The sequence below is a fragment of the Priceomyces carsonii genome, assembly GCF_900007245.1.
Source record: "Priceomyces carsonii strain CBS4050 genome assembly, scaffold: Debaryomyces_carsonii_scaffold_4, whole genome shotgun sequence".
NCBI lineage: Eukaryota > Fungi > Ascomycota > Pichiomycetes > Serinales > Debaryomycetaceae > Priceomyces > Priceomyces carsonii.
The window spans coordinates 336450-357518 of record NW_026946677.1 but is presented as its reverse complement, the minus strand read 5'-3'; the positions used below and the strand labels follow the sequence as shown (position 1 = coordinate 357518).

Genomic DNA, 21069 nt, shown 5'->3' with positions numbered 1-21069 from the left:
TCTTGGACTTTCTTTCCTTTTTCTTTTCAACCTGGAAAATATTAAATGACAGGAAAAACAAAGATCAGCCGGTTTTGGCTATCAATAAAAAAAAAGTTTCGTGTTTTAGGGGGACTTCTAAAAGACGCGAAAATAAAAAGCGAGAAAAACCTCTGCTTTCACAAGTCAAAGGCTACATTGCAATTATATAATCTATTACTTGAAATTAATATCTTTATGTGGCATATATATACTTAAAGCTAGGTTCAGCTAACTTAGCTTACCAATTTTGGATTTGTTCAAATAAATCAACCCTTTGGGTAGTAGAGGATAAATTATTAGCAACTGCTAATCTTGCTTCGTCTACCATTGAAGCATGTGCGCACGTGACAAACCCAATTGCACCATCAGCTTGCGTAATTTCTGCTTCAACTATTGTTTTAATATCAGGTCGGCCTTCCCTGAACTCAATGAACAGAAGCTTCCGCTTTATTTTCTCGACGTAATCGGCAGACTCTTCTGGCGCATCTAATTTTTTCTCCTGTTCATCCTCTTCATCATCACTTGAATTTAATAGAGAAATAAGCTCTGGATTTAAAAGGCCAAGGTGGGGCTGCGTGACATAAATAATAGGTTGGACCTTGGTGTCTTTCAACTTCAATAGTTCTTCAAAGAACCATTCAAGTGACCTATAATGACGAATCACATAATAAAGCTTTACCGACCTCGTTATTTTACTGTTCTCCAAAGAAGTTGCCTCATAGTAAATACCTGGAATACCGTTTCCTCCTGCTATCATAACCGCATTTTCATATCTACTAATAGGAAGACGCTGGCCATATGGCCCTTCGACAACGACCTTGATCTGGGCCCTATTACCTGGTTGATTCGACAAATATTGGTATAAACCATGAGTCATACCTCCTTTCACTTTCAAATAGAAGGTGATAGTGTTTTCTCCATTAACAGAATCAATGATTGTAAATGGATGAGATTGCCAGAAGCAAGTAGGTCTTACAAAGTGAATGAATGCATGACATCCTGGAAATGGGATCCAATAAGTAGGTCTTTCGACTGTAACTTTCAATGTTTCGTTGGCTTTCAATTGAACGGTAGCAGTACGAATACCAAAAACTGCTAACCTTGCAAATCTAACAACTCTATCAAATATCCAAACTGCACTTGCCGCATAAAAGAATTCTACTCCTTCAACTGCAGAAGTGTGTCTCCATCCTCCAATCACAAAAAATGCTGCGAAAATAATATGAGACAAAAGGAAGAGTTCATAATGAGATCTTCTGAAAATCAATAACGAATGGAAACACATCAAACAGCCTACTACTAAAGCCACATATCCCCACCTCACATATGATTGTGTATTCCTTACTTCGTATTTTCCAATACCTTTACCATTGAAAGTCATACCAACGGCATGCAAAATGACCAAAATAACAGCAGCTCTTGCAATCCAACGATGGATTATCAAAAACCTTGAGTATGACCAACCTGAAAACCATTGCAAGAAATTATTTCTACCTGCAAACAATATTAATGTAGGAATTAAATATAATACCATAATACCAGTTCTATCAGCAATTTTTCTTCCCATCTCAGCTGACTCTGACCCTGGCCAAAAAAGATTATTCGATTGATGATTATAACGTACAACGTTGAAAACCAAGGCCATAATAAACCAACCAGCAATCAAGATTGATTCGAGTCTCGTTGGGACCATCCAAACGAAGATGTAAAGGAAGCTTTTTAAACTAGCATGGTCTTTCCTTCCTGTTGGTGGCAAAGACACAAATTTTCTGTAATTATTGACAACTTTACCCTTGAGCGATTTTACGACACTTGGAAATGCAAAATGAATGAATTTGCATATACCACTAACAAAAATTACGAAGAACCAGTAACACATTAATGAAATACCAAACCAAGAGCCGAGATTCATGTTATAAAAACGGCTGGCTGTTGATTCCCATGCTGTATTGACTGCGTCTTGGGTCAACTCAGCTGGCTTGTAATAAGGTTTTGTCAAGTTGAAGCTTGGATCAGCAGTGACGTTCACCATATGCTTTGTTGCATTTTTGTATGCATCCTCAAACTGGGTCGCGGTGAGTCCAGCAGCGGAACATTCTTTTAAAAAATAATCTATACCTGCGCTGGACGGCATCATCTTCAAGCAGATGGCCATAGACCCCAACGCCTGTTGTGCATCTGTGTTACAGTATCCTAAGTCGTCCTCCTGAGATACATATAAAGCTGTATCGGCGAGCAATCCGGAACATGCCTGATTGATCAATGAACCCTTAGTATATATTTCAAGCCTGTCTGCCAAGGCACTGCAAAAAAGAACTGTAAGCGAGCCAAGAAATTTTATCAGAACCATCCTCTATAAATTTTGGAGTAGTTCCTTACCTGAAGATCAAAGCTTCAATGTCATAACCAGAAATTAATCCCCTTAAATACTTTTACTTGCTAAATTTTTCACTCTATTGTCTCTCTCATCCAAGTAATACGGTTTTTTCAAATTAACAGGAATTTATTTGTCACAAGCGCCGCATATAACCAATTACCGGCATTATAATCAAAAAAATCTTTTTTATCTGATCCTTGAGATGCGCATCAGTTACGGATTGGTTTTTCCAGAATTCAAACTGGAAAAAGGGGGACGGTGGAATAGGTACAGTAACATTGAGCTAACATGCTGTTGATTACCAAATCAGGAGCAGTAGTCTATGCAAGTTACTGTGGGAATATAGCAACCAGGCGGATAAATCCTTACTCTACAATAAATGGCCACCGCTGCTACGAATCATTTTGAGGTAAATAGCCGGATTCTCTTTCAACAATAACCAGCTATTTTGACATGCAGAGTCTTTACCTCAAAAATCTGGAATCAGATACGCAAAAATGAGCCTTGAGGTTGAAGAAGATGAAACAAAGTCAAGCGCATTCGGACTCACATGCATTCGGCTACATAAGTAATAGTAGAACAATTGATTTACGGTGTGTACAAACCAGCTTCTTTAAGATTGTTTCAACGTCCTATCTTGTTTCGAGGAAAAAATGCAACCATTTCCGTGATATTAATTAGCGGTACTCATTGGTCAGACGTAAATGAGTTCAAGACTTTACTTGGGACCGCTCAACTTACACTTGCATTGTCGAGAGCACAAATACATGTAGTAGAACTATATATTTACCTTTGATATGAAAGGTTATCACATATATTAACTTCAGCAATCATTTGTTCAAGTTCCTGTTCAAGTTCTTCATCAGTCTGTTGCCTTTTTACTCTCAAGTCCTTTTCTTCTTCTATGAGGGTCTCCAAGTCAACACTCCTTTCCAACTCCTGGAGTTCCGTAAACATTGAATACATACGATCGCTATCTGATTGTCTTTCGGCAATTTTTTCTCTCGAATTACCTAGTTTATCTTGTCTATATCTCTCTCGGACCTCTTGCATCCTTGCATGTTTATTTCTGGGATTGACTCTGGTTTTTCTTTGAACGCATTTTGCGTGATGATATTCTGTTCCTCTTCGATTTAAATCGGAAGATGTATTTGTTGCCAGTCTATAAAACAGCTGTATCCTTTCCTTTTGTACTTTATGAATATTATTCAACCCACTGAGCTCGGCGTTGGATTCACCAAAGGCGTCCTTCTTCATTGATCTATTGAATCTTGCATAAGTCGTATGTGTTCAATAACCCGAGCGAAATATATACCCATCCGATTCCAGAATACTTTTGTCGTATCCTATTGTATTCAATAGCAATCTCCCTTACAGATTATCTAAGAGTATTATCTGATTGTCTATAATTTACGAGTGTGGTTGGTTCATATACTGGGTGTTGCTCTTCTCAATTCTGCCGATCTCTGTTACCATGAGATTAAAAAGTAGTGCCCCTTTCATTCCTACAGTATGATACTATCTCAATAACAATAAAGCACACTATACACTTATCATGAAATGAGCTCCACAGATCGCTTGCTATCAAATGAGGAAGTAATTCTACGCTTTGATGAGCTGAACTCGGAATTGATTGTTGGCCTCTCGGAGAGCATAACGAAAATGATACCAAATGTGTTTCCGGATACTTTGTCTAATATTCCAGATTCGAAACTTCGTTATTCTACCGTTAATGAGCTAACAATAAAAGAAATGTGGCCCACTATTTCAGATTTTTTAGAAGTCATATCCTCTACACTTGGTACCTATTATCTGAGACATCATGGACTGCAATGGAAACACGATAAAATTGCTGAAATGAATTGCGATGGGTTGGTATATTTATGGTACCAAAATGGAGAGAGTGAAATAGTTGGTTTCATTTCTTTCCTTATGGCTCTTGAAGAGAGTAAAAAGGTATTATACTTATATGAGGTACATGTATTGCCTCAATTTCAATCGAAAAGGGTTGGATCGACCTTGTTGCATTATTTTCATCATTTTGCAATTTACTTGAATTCACAAGCCACTGCTGACTATCAATACTCTTCGTGCTTTAATAATTTGGCAACTAATTTAACTGTATTCAGCGATAACCTGAAAGCTCTTTCCTGGTACTTCAAATTGGGTTATCGTTATACAGATCTGTCACCGAGAGACAAAGTTTTGAGAAATGGTAAAATAATTAAGCCAGAGTATTATCTATTGACAAGACCTAATCTGAATTAAATTTTATTTACATTAATAATACCAATTAATTGCGATTTATTATGAGACTATTTATCATACTTTAATGCTCGTGGCCTATTTTTGCTCCATTACGTTAATGTAACCACGACGAGGGCCCCTCTTTGGTCTTCGAGCTGAATGGCTATTTCCGCCCAAGTTAATAAGATCATCCAAGCCAGCACTTGCTAAGTTCTTGTTTGAATGAGATTTTTCCAGTGATTTCTCAGAGTTCTTAGCGTCGTGCTCACTTTCCAAAGAGCTTTTTTTGATTCCAGAAGGAGTCATCTTTTTGTTTTCATTATGCTTTTTTGCCTTAGGTAGCGGTGGAGGCTCATCCACCTTTAGTTGCTCTTCAACTGGCTTCGTGCTATCGATCCATCTTTTAAGATTTTCATCCCAATAAAAGTGATTTCTATTACCAAGCTTAGCTCTAGTTGGTCTCGGTTTGCCATCATCCTTAGGGCGCCATTTAAACCAACCGCTATTCTTGTCATTTTTATCCTGTTTTGATTTCTTTTCTGACTCCTTATGTCCACTACTACCTAGTTGTCCCGTGTTTTCTTTTTTGGCTTCTTCTTCTTCACCATCACCTTCTTCTTCTTCTTCTTCTTCGTCATCTTCATCAACAGGTACATAATCTCTAACAGTATCATCTTCAACTTCATACTGTTGATACATAGCAGATCTTTGAGACTGTGATAATCTAGAAGTGTATATACCAGAGGCTCCGACAACGACAGAATTATCTCTAGTCGTGTAGTCTGGAGAGCCTGGGATAGGAAAATCATCGAAACCTCCGTCATCAAATTCGTCTCTCTTCCCCTTATTCTCTTGAACTGGATTGAACATAGATTTCCTGCCATTACTAGAAGGTGGAAAGTCGCCGTTTAAATACAAGGGTGTTTCGGGTTTCGCCTCTTTGGAAGTGATCTGGTTCCCATTTCGCTCTTTGGCTTCCAATGGTCTTTCCTCAGTTACGCTTTCGGAATCCTTTCGCGGAGCGAAATTAGTCGATGAAGGTGAAAAGTTTGGTGATGTCGAAACCTTTTCAGTATGTTTGGATGTTAACTGAACTAAATTAGGAGAGGGAGAAGAAGCATCTTCTCTTCTTACCTCGTCGTCCTTCATTATATCAGAACTCTCATCTATGGGACGCTCTTCAGAATCTAGCTTTGATGGAACGGAAGAAGCACTTTTTATTTTGTTAGGAACCTTGTATTTTTCTGAAGATGTGCTAGAGGAAGGCCCATACTTGTTCTTTCTAACTTTAGGTTTCGCTTTGGTACTACCCGGAGCATACGGATTAACTCTCGTCGTCTGTGAGGCAGAATTCACTTTTGGTGGTGGTGGTGGTGGTGCTGTAATTTGCTCGTCTGGTTGAGCCTTGCTTTGGTCGTTCGCAGTTTGCATTGTCTCCTTCGAGACCTCGGAATCTTTTCCTGAAGATTGATTCATCTTCATGTCGTTCGATGGTTCCATTCCTATGACAGGTGACTTACCGATTTTGGAGCCTCGTTCCTCCTCTATTTTGGTTGGCTCAGAAACATCGACATCGTCTTCCTTAAAAGAGTTCAGTGAATGACTTGCATGTATCTTTGAGCTCGAGGAGTCACTCTGAGGTTCACGGTCTCCGTTGTGAAATGGTCCTTTCTGTATAGAATCACTATTTACTTCATCCTTATCTTGGGCACCGCTTTCTTCAGGTTTGCTAGTTTCCTGGGTCGATATGTTATCATGTTGTATAGATAATGGAGGTGACGACAATTTTTGATCAGAGTCATGATTAGGTATTGACTTCAAGTGACTAATAGAGTTTGTAGAGCGGCCCTCTGAATCTTCTTGAATTGTTGCAGGATAGTCATGAGACTCCTCACGATTCTTATCAACGAAGTCAGTGTTCGGAAAAAGTCTATTGGCCTCATTGTATTGCAGTAAAGTAGCAGGCGTCCTGTTTATATCAGGCGGATATCCAAAACTAATGTCACTTTGAGCTGTAGGCGAATTAACTTGTCCATGCAAAGAATCGGCATCGTTGTCATCACGTGATAATGCACTGGCAATTGATGGCCTCTTGTTATCCTCAGATATAGCCGGGTTTTCTTCATATGGATTAGGCTCTTGGTCATTAGCATCTGATTTGGGCCACATATACCTGGGCAGAGAAGCATATTGACCTGAAGGCTCTATCGTTTGTTCATTAGGTAACTTTGGAGAATACTTCGAATTTGCACGTCTTATTGCAGGCGGAGGACGCGAAGATTCTCTTGAAAGTACCATATTGTCCGTCGTCAGCACATTTTGCGAAGAGGCATTGGAGGGTGCATATTTTGACAGACTCGTCATGTAAAAAGAGGTACTTGGATTAATAGGACCGGTATGACCAACTTGACCAGATTGAGGAAATGATGGGCTTGCTATCTTAGACTGTTGTTTCTGCTGTCCTTTGAAGTGGCCTTTTCCATCATGGACTGTCTTTCCCATGGAAATTACGTTCGAATTCTTCAAAGAATTATCAGAGGATGTTGGATTTGTAGCAGCGATAGGTTCTCTGGCCTTGTCAAAAGTGCGGGATTTTGACTTTTGTTGACCGTAGTTATGCATAGACTCATTGTTATTGAAATCAACAGTTGATGTAGTTCTCGAAATTGACGGGCTAAATTTACTAAAGACTCCATTTTCCATGTTTTTCGATCTTGGATCATCTCCTCCAATGAACTTATCAATTTGTCCCCAAACCTTGTCAAGATTAACTTTACTAATCTTTCCACTAAACCATCCCAGCTCCGTGGACCCAGATTCAGATATACGTACAACTAGATTAGAAAATTCTTTGAGAAAATTAAGGCTCACATATGATGATTTTCCGTAGTTCTTCATCATTCCATTAATATAGTCCACATATTTCTGAGCAGTTGCAAATTGACCCAAATCTGCCAACAATGAAGCATGTTTCAACTTCAACGGTAACAAGTGAGGCAACCCTTGAGATGGCCCGCCGGACGACTGAGTGAGACTTAAAGCATATTCGTATATTTCTGTGTGTTCAGCGGTCCCACTTGCAATAATTGAAAAGGGAACTGCATTGGTCGACGACGGCACACTTGTCAAGGGCAATCCGCTTAATATGAAACATACATCGCTTGCTAGCACATTATTGTTTGCCAACAAATACTTGCCAAATTCGATCAAAAATTCCGTATCATAAGGAGAGCACGATATCAAAACCGAAGACACAATGTCACGCCAATGAGCATTAGCCCATTCACCCTCTCCTGAAACATTAGTAAAATCGTCAACGACACTTTTGACAGCTCCAGAACAAGCTTTCAACACAATTGGCATTAAATGATGGACTTTATTGTTTGATTTTTGAAAAGGAAAAGAAAACCTTGCGAAGTCTGAAGCAACTTTGCTAAACATTTCTGGTCCACCAAAGCTTGCAACAGCCAATGACATAGCCCAGTCACCCCTAGATATTGTGAATTCAACCGCTCTTTCAATATGGCCCGACAGCAACAATCCATATAAAACATTTACCCCTGCTGTATCTAATTTGGAAGCATTCGCAACGTTGGTTACCGGAGGAAAACTGGTTTGCTGATTGGCATAATAGTCGACATTCCTATTCAAAAATGAACAAACTCCTTTAATAAAATCCTTCGATTTTACATCTGCATCGTATTTGATCAAGTTGAGTAGGATAGCTTCCAATATATGATTGTTGTCTGCATTCGCTGAACTCTCATCAATTAGCCTTGCTTCTAGCCATTTTTCTACTTCTTTTCTTTTTGTTTTTGTTTTGATCAAAGGCCCTGGAAACGAGGTCGTTGAAGTATCTGTGATAATGTTTGATGTGCTGCATATCTTTACGGTATTCCTCTGACTAAATACCGAAGTAGAAGAATCCGGAATCAAAAGCGCACAATATGAATTGCTCCAGTTGAAAATGGGACGCTGTTTCAAGGAGGTGCCATTGTGATCCATGTGATGAATGGAATGTGATTTTCCTACCACATTTCCTCTAGGATTCGAAATTCCTCTTGACCTATTTTGATTTATCTTGCCAGCATGTAGATGATTCTCTATCCTTGGAATGTCTGGAGTTTCTCCGGAAACCTGAACAGGTGACAAGATAGGAGCGTAAGGATTAACTTCTTTTCCTTTGGCACCAATCAAAGAGCTAGCTCGGGAATGTGTTCTTTTGCTATTACTTGGAGCATAGGGACCTGCATTCGGGACGTAAGGACTAGTCATTGAATTGTTAGTATGTGGCCGTACGGTACTATTCGTAAAACTTGGTGAGTAGCTTTTAACGGAGCCTTGGTGATTCATAACAGGAGGAAAAGTGTGCAACTTCTGACCAGAAGGGCTATTTTGAACTTCCTGGGAAGCTTGAGTAGGAGTATATGAATGATGTCCAAAGCTAGCACCATTATAGTCATTTGTAGGCGGTCCATGACTCACTGGGGTATAGTGGTTTGAGTGAACAGTAAGGGGTGGAAGTGATCCGCCAGGGGAGGGAGAATGATGTCCATGTCTAAATTGCCCACTTCTGGGTTGGTTACTAACTGGTACCGCTCCCGAAGAATAAGGTATTTGAGGCTGTGTATTTGGCTTGATGATATGAGGTTCTGGCACAGGCAACTTTGTAGGGCCATGGTAGTTGGTTTTCCGTGCATATTCATCGTCCTTAGGCTTATATGGATTAGCAAGAGAAGTTTCCTGTTGAAACGATCTATAAGGTGGTTGCTCCATGTCTTGGTTCAGTAGATCTGCTTTATATGAATCGACAGTACGGGTCACTTGTGATGGAGAAGATATGTTCGGAGGAACAACTTGAGCGCTCATGACATGCGGCTTGTACAGGTTCGGTGGAGGAGCGCTATTTGATGGTACATTACCTCGTTCATTCTGAGTCATATGTTGCGACAATGGCTTCGGTGGAACAGCGGCTCTTGCCGCTGGCTTCTGGTACGACATACTTACCGGGAGATCTTCAAAAAAGTTTTTAGGTTGTTTCACTTCGGTCACCTGTGCGTTTGGGCCAGTAGAAGTGACAGATGCAGTTGAAGTATAATTGGGAGAAGAAGCTCCTGGCAAATACTTGGCACCAGACCTGGCTGCTGGTCTCACCTTATTTACGATCAAAGCATCAGGATATTCATATTCATCCGTTTTATGTCGTTGAAAATTAGCCTTCGATTCGATATTAACGTTCGGGGATATCAGTTTATCTTGTGGCTTTGAAATCACGGTGGTAGAATCAACTTCCTCGTCTAAAAAGTCGTCATCTAAAAGTAAATCGTCATCCATATCCAAAAAATCTAGGTTCCCACGAAATTTTGACTGACTGCCTGGCCCCAGGGTTTTATCACTATTAAACCTCGTAGGAGATGTGCCATAACGTGATTGTTCCTCCGGCACTTGATTCCTATTTTCGTAATAATTCATCTGCGTATTAGATGGAATTCCAGCTCTCGATGAACTTGTGGACAAATTTTGATTATTTATTTCTGTTTCATACTCGTGCTGAGTACTCTTCATAGCAAATGCAGCTGAATCGGTAGCTTTGGTATTTCTTGTGTCATAACGATGCTCTGGTCCAAATGAGTTGCCCCTTGACTGGTCGTAGTGATTCAGCTCAAAATCTTCATAAAATTTGTTTGAATCATTACCATTCTCCTCTTCTTCATTTAAGTTATTCCTTGGAAGCGCTTCTCTTGGACCCAAGATTTCACTCGATGGTTCAAAATTATGCAAATTTTCGTGAGCATGTACATCGTAGTGCTCTGGTATATATTGTTGCAATTCGCTTTTCCGTTTATCACCTATTAACGTTGGAGGATCTACTCTTGATATATCATCGCTGTGCTCGTGGTGGTAGTCTTGGGCATCATAATGTTTATCATTGGTTTGTAAATGAGCTTCCCGTACATCATTTTTGTGATCCCTGCTCTCATCATATGTCTCTACGAAGTTTGTATCTATGCCGTAGTGTTCGTGGCCAAAGCCAGGACGGCCAATATACTGATGTTGAATATCATGGATCGGTGCATGCTCAGGAGGTTTGTCTTTAGGATCAACATCATGATATTCCCTTTCGACTTTTTCACTATTGTAGTTAGGCTCGTTAAATGATGTCTGAAATTTTGACTGATTTGGGCCAGAGGTTTCAATGTTACCGTGTTCAATAGAACTATGGTCCTCGTGCTCTTCATGCGCACCATTGGATGCATTATCCTCAAGAGCTTCATCAACTAAATTATCAAAAAAGTCATCGTTACCGTTATTGGTAGGATTTTGACCTTGAAAATCATAATAATTGTTATACTCATAAGCATGGTTGTAGTGCTGAGCATCATGACTCATGATTCTGTCGCTGGTAACTGCGGAAGCACGAGCAGCCGACGCAATCGCATCGTCGATTGAAGACTTTCGCCTACCATCTGATATCCTACTCATTTGATCGTTGGCAAACAACATGCTATTTCTTCTTTCACTGTCACCCCTCGGAGCACCATAATGTCCATCTTCGTGGCTTCTATTCCACGCCGTTGAGTGTCTGCTCATGATCTATGTATCAATTCTCAGTCAGAGAAGTTTCTGTCAATCGGCAGACTTAAATTACCAGTGATACTCGAAATTGAAAATAATCAAGATTAATCGAGACCTCTTCTCTAATAAGTGGCTTACCTTGGGATTTACTGAAAAATATGTACACTTGTTATTAACCTGATCGAATTCAAAGAAGCCTACGGTCGAGTTCGTGATTTTGTGATACTTTTTTATACAGCGCAATTCTTATAACTTGGAGAAGAAGTAAATAAGAGGACAGAATTGGGAACCGTTCTACTAACCTTCCTCACCTTTATGCTTTCCTTAGCTTAGTTTTATTATTGTATAAAGAGATTGGGATCTTGAATTATTCTTTTTTTTTTTTGGCTTCAATTTTCAACTAAACTTCTCTAAATTTTAGAAAACCTTACATTTCGCAGTCGTAATAAAGGACATTCAAGAGACGATAGATGGAAGAGGTGGAGAAAAACGAAACCATAAGTAGAGTAAAACAGGGTTGAGGCTAAACCAAGATTAAGGTCAAACTATAAACTTCATGTTCAATTAAAAGATCGCATTCTATATCACTAAACCGTTTTCACTTAATGAATTCTAAATAATGTAGTAGCGACCGGAAAATTATAATAAGCATGTAATCATTTACTCAGATAAACTTTGTTTCTGTCGAGTTTAAGCCACCCCTATCTTCTCGCTCAATAAAAGACCATCTCAGCTTTACGAGTATCTTTTTTCCGTACTAGTTCGGATAGCCATATATGGCCACAATTTCCAAGTTAGTCATGAATGGCGCGCGGCACAAATTGTAATATCCATCGCCCTTGTTATTTAATCTAAAAATAACATTCGTCAGAATACTCCATTTATAATCAACATAAGTATAGATAGGTCAAGGCTGCAAAGACTCCATTAAATCGTCAGATCTAAATATCAGTGTAATAAAGTTTTAGTTAAAGACTTGCGCATTGAATTCCAACGTGTTGTGTAATCGCTAAGGAGTGAAATTGACTCTTTAAGACTTGACATTAGATCGGGCTCAAAAGTTTTCTAATAAAGGGTCCAGCGGGCATCGAACATTCATATTTCATTTTTCGTTGCTCATTTGGGAACAACGTTTGATAGCCAGTGATTCCAATAAGATTTTAAAGAAAGTGAAGACATTATTGATTGCTAAGTCGGATCAAACTTACGATAATTACTATAGAATACGCTAAAGCTCAGACTGCTAGAATGGGAAGAAGAAAGATCGAAATAGAACCGCTAACTGATGATAGGAACAGGACAGTGACTTTCGTCAAGCGTAAGGCAGGTTTATTTAAGAAGGCATACGAATTGGCTGTATTATGTCAAGTTGACATAGCAGTAATAATAGTCGGAAATAACAATAAAGTGTACGAATTCAGCTCAGTGGATACAGATGAGCTCATTAATGTATACAAAGGTGTCAAGTCACCCCATGAATCGAAGTCTCCGGAAAACTATGGCAATTACAAGAAAAAGAGACACCTAAACGAGAACAATTCAAGAGGGATAATACATGACGACATATCAATTAATGATGACGATAATGATTCTGAATTTGAAAGTGATACACCTGATCAGAAGAAACAAAAGAGGAGCAGTGAGGAGAATGAGCGGAGTTATTTTGAAAGTAGTGAGAAGAGTGAAACAGACAGCAATAAGCAACCTAGGAAAACATCCATGAACAATATGCCCTCTTTCAATCTCCCGTTCAAACCATCTCGCCAAAATGATGACCGAAACGGATTCCTTTCGAATTCGAATGCAGATGATTCAAAAGGCTCATTGAGCCAAAGGCCAATCCTTCGAGTTCAAATACCCGTCGATGCAAAAAGTAATAATAATGACAGTGCTAAAACGTTAACTGCTTTAGACTCGAATCTACAGAATTATAGCGAACAGCATCCGCGATCTTCAGACTCTGCTGATTCTGCTTCTAATAATGCGACTACAAACTCAAGTCAGGGACCAAACTTGAGTTCCACAAAGTTTGGGAGCCTTAGGAAGCCTATTACCACTTTACCACTACCCATCAATTCAAAATCACAGACTTCCTCTCCATCAAGCCCTTCTGCACCTCAGCTTCCGGCAAGCGGCATATCATCCTTTTTGAACTCCATTCCACAAGGAATTCAAAGTCAGTATTTGAGCAATTCTATACTACCAACCCCCATAATGAATCAAGTATTTACTCAGCAATATGGTGGTCCACATTCAGCATCACAGTCAGGTGCAGGAGAAAATACGGCCAGTGGAGCACAAGCTGGTCTGTCAAATAATACGGCTTCCCAAGCAAATACAGCGCCTAATAAAGCCAAGTCATCCGCAATCATGTCAAATCAGTTCAACAATGGTGAACAGACGCCACTTTCTGGTTTGCCCTCTAGATACGTTAATGATATCTTCCCATCGCCCTCTAACTTTTATGCTCCGCAAGAATGGTCCAACGCGGCCACTGGTATGACTCCCATTCACAACAATCCACCGCATTATTTCATGCCAATGATGCCCAATGGTCCACCACCTCCTCACATGGCTTCACGACACTCTCAGTTTACGCAACTGACACAGTTTGGACACAATGGTCATGGTAAACCTGACGGGCTTCCATCTCCTTTACAGTTCATGGGACCTTTCAGCTCATCCTTAAACCATTCTACAGCTAACAGCCAGCAAATGAACTCAGAGATAGGACAAAATAAAAAGAGATGACAAGAGTATGTACTATGAATAGTCGTTTATAGATATGGGTATTATATAACTATATGATGGTCATATAGATTAAATGTGTGAGAGTTTCAAGCGCACGAATCTGTATATATGTAGGGCTTGGGACCACATCACATGATATATTGCTGATTTTTTTGAGTGTTTAATGATATTTTGTTACACAAATGCAATCTCGAAATCAAAATTTTTCATAGAGCGACCTCTGCAATGCCTGGTTACCTACAGTAGTAACTATAATATTGAAATTTTACGTTATTCAAAATTCGAAATAATAGTAAAATTTTTGAATATATTCTATAGAATAGATCGTCAGAATAAGGTAGATTAGTTCAAAATGAAGGTATGTTTCAATAGCATAAATTAAAACGAGAGGATAAAGCAAATAATTGAATAAACGGTGTATGTGTTGGGTACCATGTCATGAATAATTTCGAGGCTGGTATGGAAGAAGATTTAAAAAAGAACGAGAGAAAGATAGTACCATTATCACACAGCATGAATACTTAGAAGAATAAATGTATTAATAGTGTTTACAAAAAGACTCTTATAACTACTAATGGATCGGATGTGAAACTAGCTTTAATACAAAATTTCTGAAATAAGTTGCCATTACTACTAAGCATCATCAAATTTCAGCAGGCATTTTCCTCATGGCGTTTTTTATATTTTTGAGTTTATTACTAACATTTCTAGTTAAACATTTCTTATCCAGCCAACGGTACTCAAAAATGTGTCGAAATTGACGACGAACATAGATTACGTGTCTTCTACGACAAGCGTATGGGCCAAGAAGTTGAAGGAGACACAGTTGGTGATGAATTTAAAGGCTACATCTTTAAAATCACTGGTGGTAATGACAAGCAAGGTTTCCCAATGAAGCAAGGTGTTATGCACCCAACCAGAGTTAGATTATTATTAGCTGATGGCCACTCTTGTTACAGACCAAGAAGAACTGGTGAACGTAAGAGAAAATCAGTTAGAGGTTGTATTGTTGGCCAAGACTTAGCTGTTTTGTCATTGGCTATTGTCAAGCAGGGTGATTCTGATATTGATGGGTTGACTGACACCACCACTCCTAAGAGATTAGGTCCAAAGAGAGCTAATCACATTAGAAAATTCTTTGGTTTAACCAAGGATGATGACGTGAGACAATTCGTTGTCAGACGTGAAGTTACCAAGGGTGACAAGACTTACACCAAAGCTCCAAAGATCCAACGTTTGGTCACTCCACAGACTTTGCAAAGAAAGAGAGCCTTGAAAGCAAAGAAGAGCAAGAATGCTCAACAACAGAGAGATGCTGCCGCTGAGTACGCTCAGTTGTTGGCTCAACGTTTGCATGAACGTAAAGCCGAGAGGGCCGAAATCAGGAAGAGAAGAGCTTCATCATTGAAGGCTTAAATATAAAGTATATATGACTCTTGGTTTAGCATCATTTTTGTTGAACATCTACCATTAATCTTTGTTTATTTGTGTAATAAGATAAAAAAATAGGTTTATCTAGAATTAATTTCTATACCGTGTTCTCTGCAATGTTAAGAGGGTCCTATTTGAGATCGCTTATGTTCTTTTGGGTAATCCGTATTCTCTCTCTTCCTCGCTATTCTTTTAATGTTTTCGTAAACTTCATCTGTGGTTAAGTTCGATGAGAACTTAAAATTCTTCTTCATGAAATTATCTTGTTGTTCCTTATACCTTGGATCTCTGAGTAGTATTCTCAAATGATCGTCAAACTTCAGCTGAGGAATTTGCTTTCCTGTTATAGGACATTTAACAAGATTCTCCTTCGTATTATGTATGCTTTGGGTTAATCTCCCGATTCTTGATTCGCCAGCAGCCTTGATTTTCATCCCCTTTGGTCTTTTCCCTAATACTTCATTGTGGTTTGGAGTATTTTCTTTTGGCTCCAAGGGCGCCTTCACCTCCATCTTCGGAAGATCAATATCTTGTCGCTTAGATTCAAGTGTTCTAAAAACAAGAGAGTCCCTATTTAAAGGAGTAGAAAGCTCTCGCACTTGATCTATGGCATCAAACTCACTCTTTTCAACTATCGAAAAGTCTTGCCAATCTATGGAGGCATAACAGAGTTTCTTATCCTCTCTAACTTTCTTTTCCTTTTGTACTTTTGTCTTTTGAACCTTATCAGAGACTGCACGATCGAATGCTATTTTAAGGATACTATCAGCACTTCTTAATGTCCTATTAATAGAGTCGACCTCAATATTGTTTGTACCACTATAGAACTGAGACAATAAAGTGTATTGTTGAACATATTTCATAAATAATGGGAAAAGCGAATGGTCTTTTCTCAAAAATTCAAATTGAGCTTCATGGCCCAGGTCTCTTTCATGACTCAATAAGTGTTCCAAGTATCCAGCACCGTTTTCAACGACAGCTAATGCAGTGAACTTGATGACTTCCAAGTCCATAGATGAAATCGTAGGTAATCGTGTTAGGAAATTCAATGTCCTAGGCTCTGATATATTGGAAGCTGGAGTGTCACCAGGGACATCAGAAGCGTGAGATATTTCTACATCCGTCAGCTTCTCTCCATCGAGTTTCCATCTATAATATTGATGATATTTGTCGTCTTCATTCAAGAACTCAAACTTGTCTTCATTATTTCCTATCAACCTTTTCTCAAAATTCTTACCATTTCTCTTCACATATCCAACCGTCTTATCAATCACTTCCTTGATCTCTTCTGGGGGTTCCAAGATTCCTTGTGGCATCATATCCTCCTTTTTACTCCTCTTCCATTTCTATACTGCGATGAAGAGAAGAGTTTTGAATGCGCGATATCTAGATTGCAGACGTAATAATACTCATCCTTTAACCAAAAAGTCGCCTTCTATAGTTTTAGACAGAGATATGGAGGTTCGAAAAGACACAGATAGAGATGTTTATGGCAATGAATTGATTGGAAGCTCAGAAAGTGATAGCTGCTCAGAGTCAGATAATGATTCCTTAACGGAGGATCTAGATCAGGTTGGACGGTTAAACTTAAGTTTGCCTATTAAATTTAATTTCAAATCTTATATAAATAGAGAATCATTCAACTTTGCAAACTTGCCTCTGTTCGAAGTATCCAAGATTCAAGAGCTTTCAAAGGAACTTTCTAATTATTTGGCCAACTACAGAAACCAAAATGACACCGAAGCAACTCACCATGGAAATGAAATTAAGCAACATCAAGAAAGGCTTATTAATACGATAAAGACAGCTATTTCCACGAGAATACAGATGAACAACATTTTAAATGATTTAGATTTAGGATTCAGTATAACTACAGCGATAGATAGATTACAACCTTTAAAAGACATCGTTCATGATGCCATATCTCTTCCTGCTGAAGATACGAGCGACTTTGATGATGACTACGACCTAATAACCGAAGAACATACAGAACCAGTTGGAGTTGATGAGATTGTGAATGAGGATGGCCTTTTCATTAACGATATTGTTAGACCTGAGGATAGAAGAGCACATAGGAGATTCTTATTTAGTGAGGGAAATGATAGTAGTTCGTTCGCAAGTGACCTAGATAATGTGGAAGGTCTATCAATCGAAGAAGTCAAGGATCTTACTGACCTAGATTCGTTGGAAGACTTTCGTAAGGAAAGCTTGCTACGAGAGAAAATTCAGAAAATTCAAGGCTTTTCAAATTTATCTCAACATCTGAAAAGCAAATTAGTGACTAGATTAATGATGGGTAATTATAAAAAATATATCAGATTAGAACCTCTGAGCCCCAGTACTTTTAATATAAGGCTGGAACTAAGCGGAGCAGAATCAGATGGCAACGAATCAGATAATGACGCATTGGATGACCTAAAATCAGAGATCTCAGGTAGATCAGATGAATATTCTTTAGAGGATGAAGTAATTTTAACAGACAAGGATCAAGAAGCCACTTATTTTGATTCTCCATTTAACCAAATAATGGGTTGCCAGCATTACCAAAGGAATTGTAAAGTTGAATGTCCTATTTGTTTACGTTGGTTCACATGTCGCTTTTGTCACGATAATGAAATTTCGGATCACAAATTAACAAGATCACAAGTCAAGCACGTCCTTTGTATGAACTGTTTAACTCCACAGGTGCCCAAAAATAACTATTGTGTTGAATGTGGCCTTGAATTAGCACACTATTTTTGTAGAACTTGTGTGTTGTATGATAACGATCCCACCAAGGATATATATCATTGTGATCAATGTGGCATATGCCGCTTGGGGTTGGGTATAGGCAAAGATTATTTCCACTGTGACAAATGTAACATATGCTTGTCGATAGATTTAAAAGAGAAACATAAATGCCTATCGAATACTACACATTGCAACTGTCCAGTTTGTAACGAGTATTTGTTCACCTCCGTTAATAAGGTTGTTTTCATGAAATGTGGCCATTCAATACACCAACATTGTTATGACGAATTAAGCAAGCATTTCTATAAATGCCCTATCTGTAAAAAAACTGTTGTTAATGTTGAGGCGCAATTTAGAATATTGGACCAAGAAATAATTCAGCTGCCTCTTCCGGCTCCGTATAATCATTGGAAATGCGTCATTAGTTGTAATGATTGCAAGGGCAAATCTTATTCGCAGTATCATGTATTAGGATTGAAATGCAAATATTGTAAAAGCTATAACACTAATCAGCTTAAATTGATAAAACCGGAGGAAGAAGATGAAAGCGAAAGAGGTGAACCTTATCCCGCTAACGAGAGGGAGGCAGGTTCTCAATTGCTTTTGGCTGAGACGAACTTAGGAAGTAACTTTAGAATAGATGAACAAAATAACAGCCATAATAGCGAAAGACAGAATCACGAACTAGGTGAAGTTTGTGATGATAATATCAATAATATCGTTGATATTAAGAACTTAACAACTTCACTTGTGAACAATATAATGCCTCAAAGCACAACTGATTCTACGGTATCTTATCTCACGGCAAAACTACAAAGTTTCCTATCTAATCAGGACAATAGATCCGACAACGGAGCATCCGATAATACATTAATCTCTTTGGAAGAAAGGCAATCTCAAGGATCAACCGGTGAATAATGCAACTTACAGGGCCCTTTGTGGATAAATAGTAATAAACTTTTTCATACCACATGTCTTTTCTCAGCTTCTAAAAATTATATCTCCACGTTCTGAACTTGATCGAAACGTGGTCATCTCTATGTCGCACTAACTGTGGCTACGAATCACTTGTCTATGCTTAGTTATTCTATTTGTAACCTTAACCGAGCTTTTCCTTCTGGTGCATAAAAGTTGAGCATGATCAAATTTTCACGAAATCGCAGAAGTGCTTTTGGCTACCCAACTGTAGTTCAGTCATGCAATATGTCATCCATCACTGTTGGAGATACCCAAAAAAAAAATGCGATGACGACATTTTCTGCCGTTGCGGGTAGAGTGGAAGATTTTGGTTGCGATTGCCATTAGGGACTGCCCAAAATATGGACGACATTTTGCACCGCGATACGAAACATTGAGTATATTAAGCCCTTCATATGATCCTACTAAGAACGGGACATCCGAGATTCGTAGCTTCAATAATAGCAATAGAATAATATAGCCATTAAAGTGCGGCAAAGCACAGAATACTTGAGTAGAAGGATCGAAGGAATTAGCGATCAGCATTTCACATAGGAATAATTGCAATCATTTGGATTGAAGGCGAACCCACTGAGTGAGAAGCAAACCTAAAAGTTCCCCAAAAACCATTTCGCTTCCTCATTTCAAGAGATAAGATATAGATTACTCATCGACGAAAAGGATTGTAAGGGTCAATCAACTAGTAAAGAACTATATAAGCTTGTTGAGCTCCGATATGAAAGCAAGAGGACAAAGAGATCAAAAATGAATTCGATAAAGATATTAGTTAACTCCTTGAACAATGTCTATCCTACCAAATCCGATTATTTGGAATCTCTGTTGGATTTTAGGCCCAGTGAGCTTGAAGAAAAAGGAGAGGAAAAGCAAGAATCAGATGAGAATCTAGGGCTTCCTGCTTCCAACGCAAAAAGTCATGAGCACAGTACACCTCTGGAACCTCTGAAACAAACATACTTTAAAAGCAAGGTAGTTAATGAGATTGGAGAGCTTGCCTTGATACTCTGTCATGCAATTTTCTTCATTCCAAACAATTTATTAGTGAAACCTTTACTTTTCCTATGGTTGATGATAGCGTACCCCTTCACATACTTCTTCGAGAAACACACTTCAAATGACGATTCCTTGATCGATAGCTCTAATTCTATGGATACTCCTTCAACAACATCGCATGACATCAATGAGAAAATAGAGCTCTTAAAACGTGAAAATATCATCTCGAATACGATTAAGTCACCGACATCATCTTCAAAATATATTATCCCTCCACCGCAAAGGCTATATCCACTTTCGAGGAACCCTGGAAAGAAGAGGAAGAAAATACTTATATTGGACTTGGATGAGACCTTGATTCATTCCCTCTCAAGGGGCTCCCCAAGATCCTATGCCAGTTCTTCCACCCTGCATATGATTGAGATCAAGTTGAACAAAATCTCCAGTTTATATTATGTTCATAAAAGACCTTATTGTGACCACTTTTTGAATGAAGTTTCTAAGCATTTTGAATTACAAATCTTCACTGCCAGTGTCAGGGAATATGCAGATCCAATTATAGATTGGTTAGAGGAGAGTATACTTGATAGAAGTAATTCAAGTGGACAAAAGGTATTCACAAAAAGATATTATAGAAATGACTGCACATATAGAGAGGGAGTTGGTTATATTAAAGATCTTTCCAAATTTTTTCAAAGAGAAGATGATTTAAAGAACGTAATTATTCTAGATAATTCACCAATTAGTTATGCATTACATGAAGATAATGCAGTAATGATAGAGGGCTGGATTAACGATCAAAGGGACAACGATTTATTAAGTCTCTTACCTATGTTACATAGCATTAGCTTATGTATCGATGTCCGATTTATCTTAGGATTGAGAAGTGGAGAGAAGATTTTTGAACGATAATGATAAATGTGATTGTATTTTTAGACAGAAAAGTACACGAACGATTTTTTATCAGC

The 21069-nt window shown here is 38.6% G+C and overlaps 9 protein-coding genes across 9 annotated transcripts, besides 1 other annotated feature; 5 read left to right on the top strand and 4 right to left on the bottom strand.

The window, feature by feature from the left end:
- Nucleotides 1-259: 259 nt before the first annotated feature.
- FRE10 (Fre10p) lies at nucleotides 260-2371 on the bottom strand (the record flags this gene model as incomplete). The annotated part of the gene is made up of 1 exon (XM_062953619.1): nucleotides 260-2371. One exon carries the CDS (start codon nucleotides 2369-2371, stop codon nucleotides 260-262), a length of 2112 nt encoding a protein of 703 aa, XP_062810404.1.
- An 813-nt stretch (nucleotides 2372-3184) lies between these two features.
- Nucleotides 3185-3655, bottom strand: PRCAT00003674001 (uncharacterized protein; the record flags this gene model as incomplete). The annotated part of the gene is made up of 1 exon (XM_062953618.1): nucleotides 3185-3655. The coding sequence occupies one exon, from the start codon at nucleotides 3653-3655 to the stop codon at nucleotides 3185-3187; it is 471 nt and encodes a 156-aa protein (XP_062810403.1).
- Nucleotides 3656-3958: 303 nt separating this feature from the next.
- Nucleotides 3959-4666, top strand: NAT4 (Nat4p; the record flags this gene model as incomplete). Its single annotated transcript, XM_062953617.1, has 1 exon — nucleotides 3959-4666. One exon carries the CDS (start codon nucleotides 3959-3961, stop codon nucleotides 4664-4666), a length of 708 nt encoding a protein of 235 aa, XP_062810402.1.
- Nucleotides 4667-4741: 75 nt separating this feature from the next.
- On the bottom strand, nucleotides 4742-11236 carry PRCAT00003672001 (uncharacterized protein; the record flags this gene model as incomplete). Its single annotated transcript, XM_062953616.1, has 1 exon — nucleotides 4742-11236. One exon carries the CDS (start codon nucleotides 11234-11236, stop codon nucleotides 4742-4744), a length of 6495 nt encoding a protein of 2164 aa, XP_062810401.1.
- Nucleotides 11237-12469: 1233 nt separating this feature from the next.
- RLM1 (Rlm1p) lies at nucleotides 12470-13972 on the top strand (the record flags this gene model as incomplete). Its single annotated transcript, XM_062953615.1, has 1 exon — nucleotides 12470-13972. One exon carries the CDS (start codon nucleotides 12470-12472, stop codon nucleotides 13970-13972), a length of 1503 nt encoding a protein of 500 aa, XP_062810400.1.
- A 711-nt stretch (nucleotides 13973-14683) lies between these two features.
- Nucleotides 14684-14743: a sequence feature (Short protein (PRCAT00003670001, CUM66016.1) was converted to a misc_feature.).
- A 27-nt stretch (nucleotides 14744-14770) lies between these two features.
- RPS6A (40S ribosomal protein eS6) lies at nucleotides 14771-15388 on the top strand (the record flags this gene model as incomplete). The annotated part of the gene is made up of 1 exon (XM_062953614.1): nucleotides 14771-15388. The coding sequence occupies one exon, from the start codon at nucleotides 14771-14773 to the stop codon at nucleotides 15386-15388; it is 618 nt and encodes a 205-aa protein (XP_062810399.1).
- Nucleotides 15389-15522: 134 nt separating this feature from the next.
- On the bottom strand, nucleotides 15523-16722 carry PRCAT00003668001 (uncharacterized protein; the record flags this gene model as incomplete). Its single annotated transcript, XM_062953613.1, has 1 exon — nucleotides 15523-16722. The coding sequence occupies one exon, from the start codon at nucleotides 16720-16722 to the stop codon at nucleotides 15523-15525; it is 1200 nt and encodes a 399-aa protein (XP_062810398.1).
- A 37-nt stretch (nucleotides 16723-16759) lies between these two features.
- On the top strand, nucleotides 16760-19051 carry PRCAT00003667001 (uncharacterized protein; the record flags this gene model as incomplete). Its single annotated transcript, XM_062953612.1, has 1 exon — nucleotides 16760-19051. The coding sequence occupies one exon, from the start codon at nucleotides 16760-16762 to the stop codon at nucleotides 19049-19051; it is 2292 nt and encodes a 763-aa protein (XP_062810397.1).
- An 804-nt stretch (nucleotides 19052-19855) lies between these two features.
- On the top strand, nucleotides 19856-21013 carry PRCAT00003666001 (Nem1-Spo7 phosphatase catalytic subunit; the record flags this gene model as incomplete). Its single annotated transcript, XM_062953611.1, has 1 exon — nucleotides 19856-21013. One exon carries the CDS (start codon nucleotides 19856-19858, stop codon nucleotides 21011-21013), a length of 1158 nt encoding a protein of 385 aa, XP_062810396.1.
- Nucleotides 21014-21069: the final 56 nt, after the last annotated feature.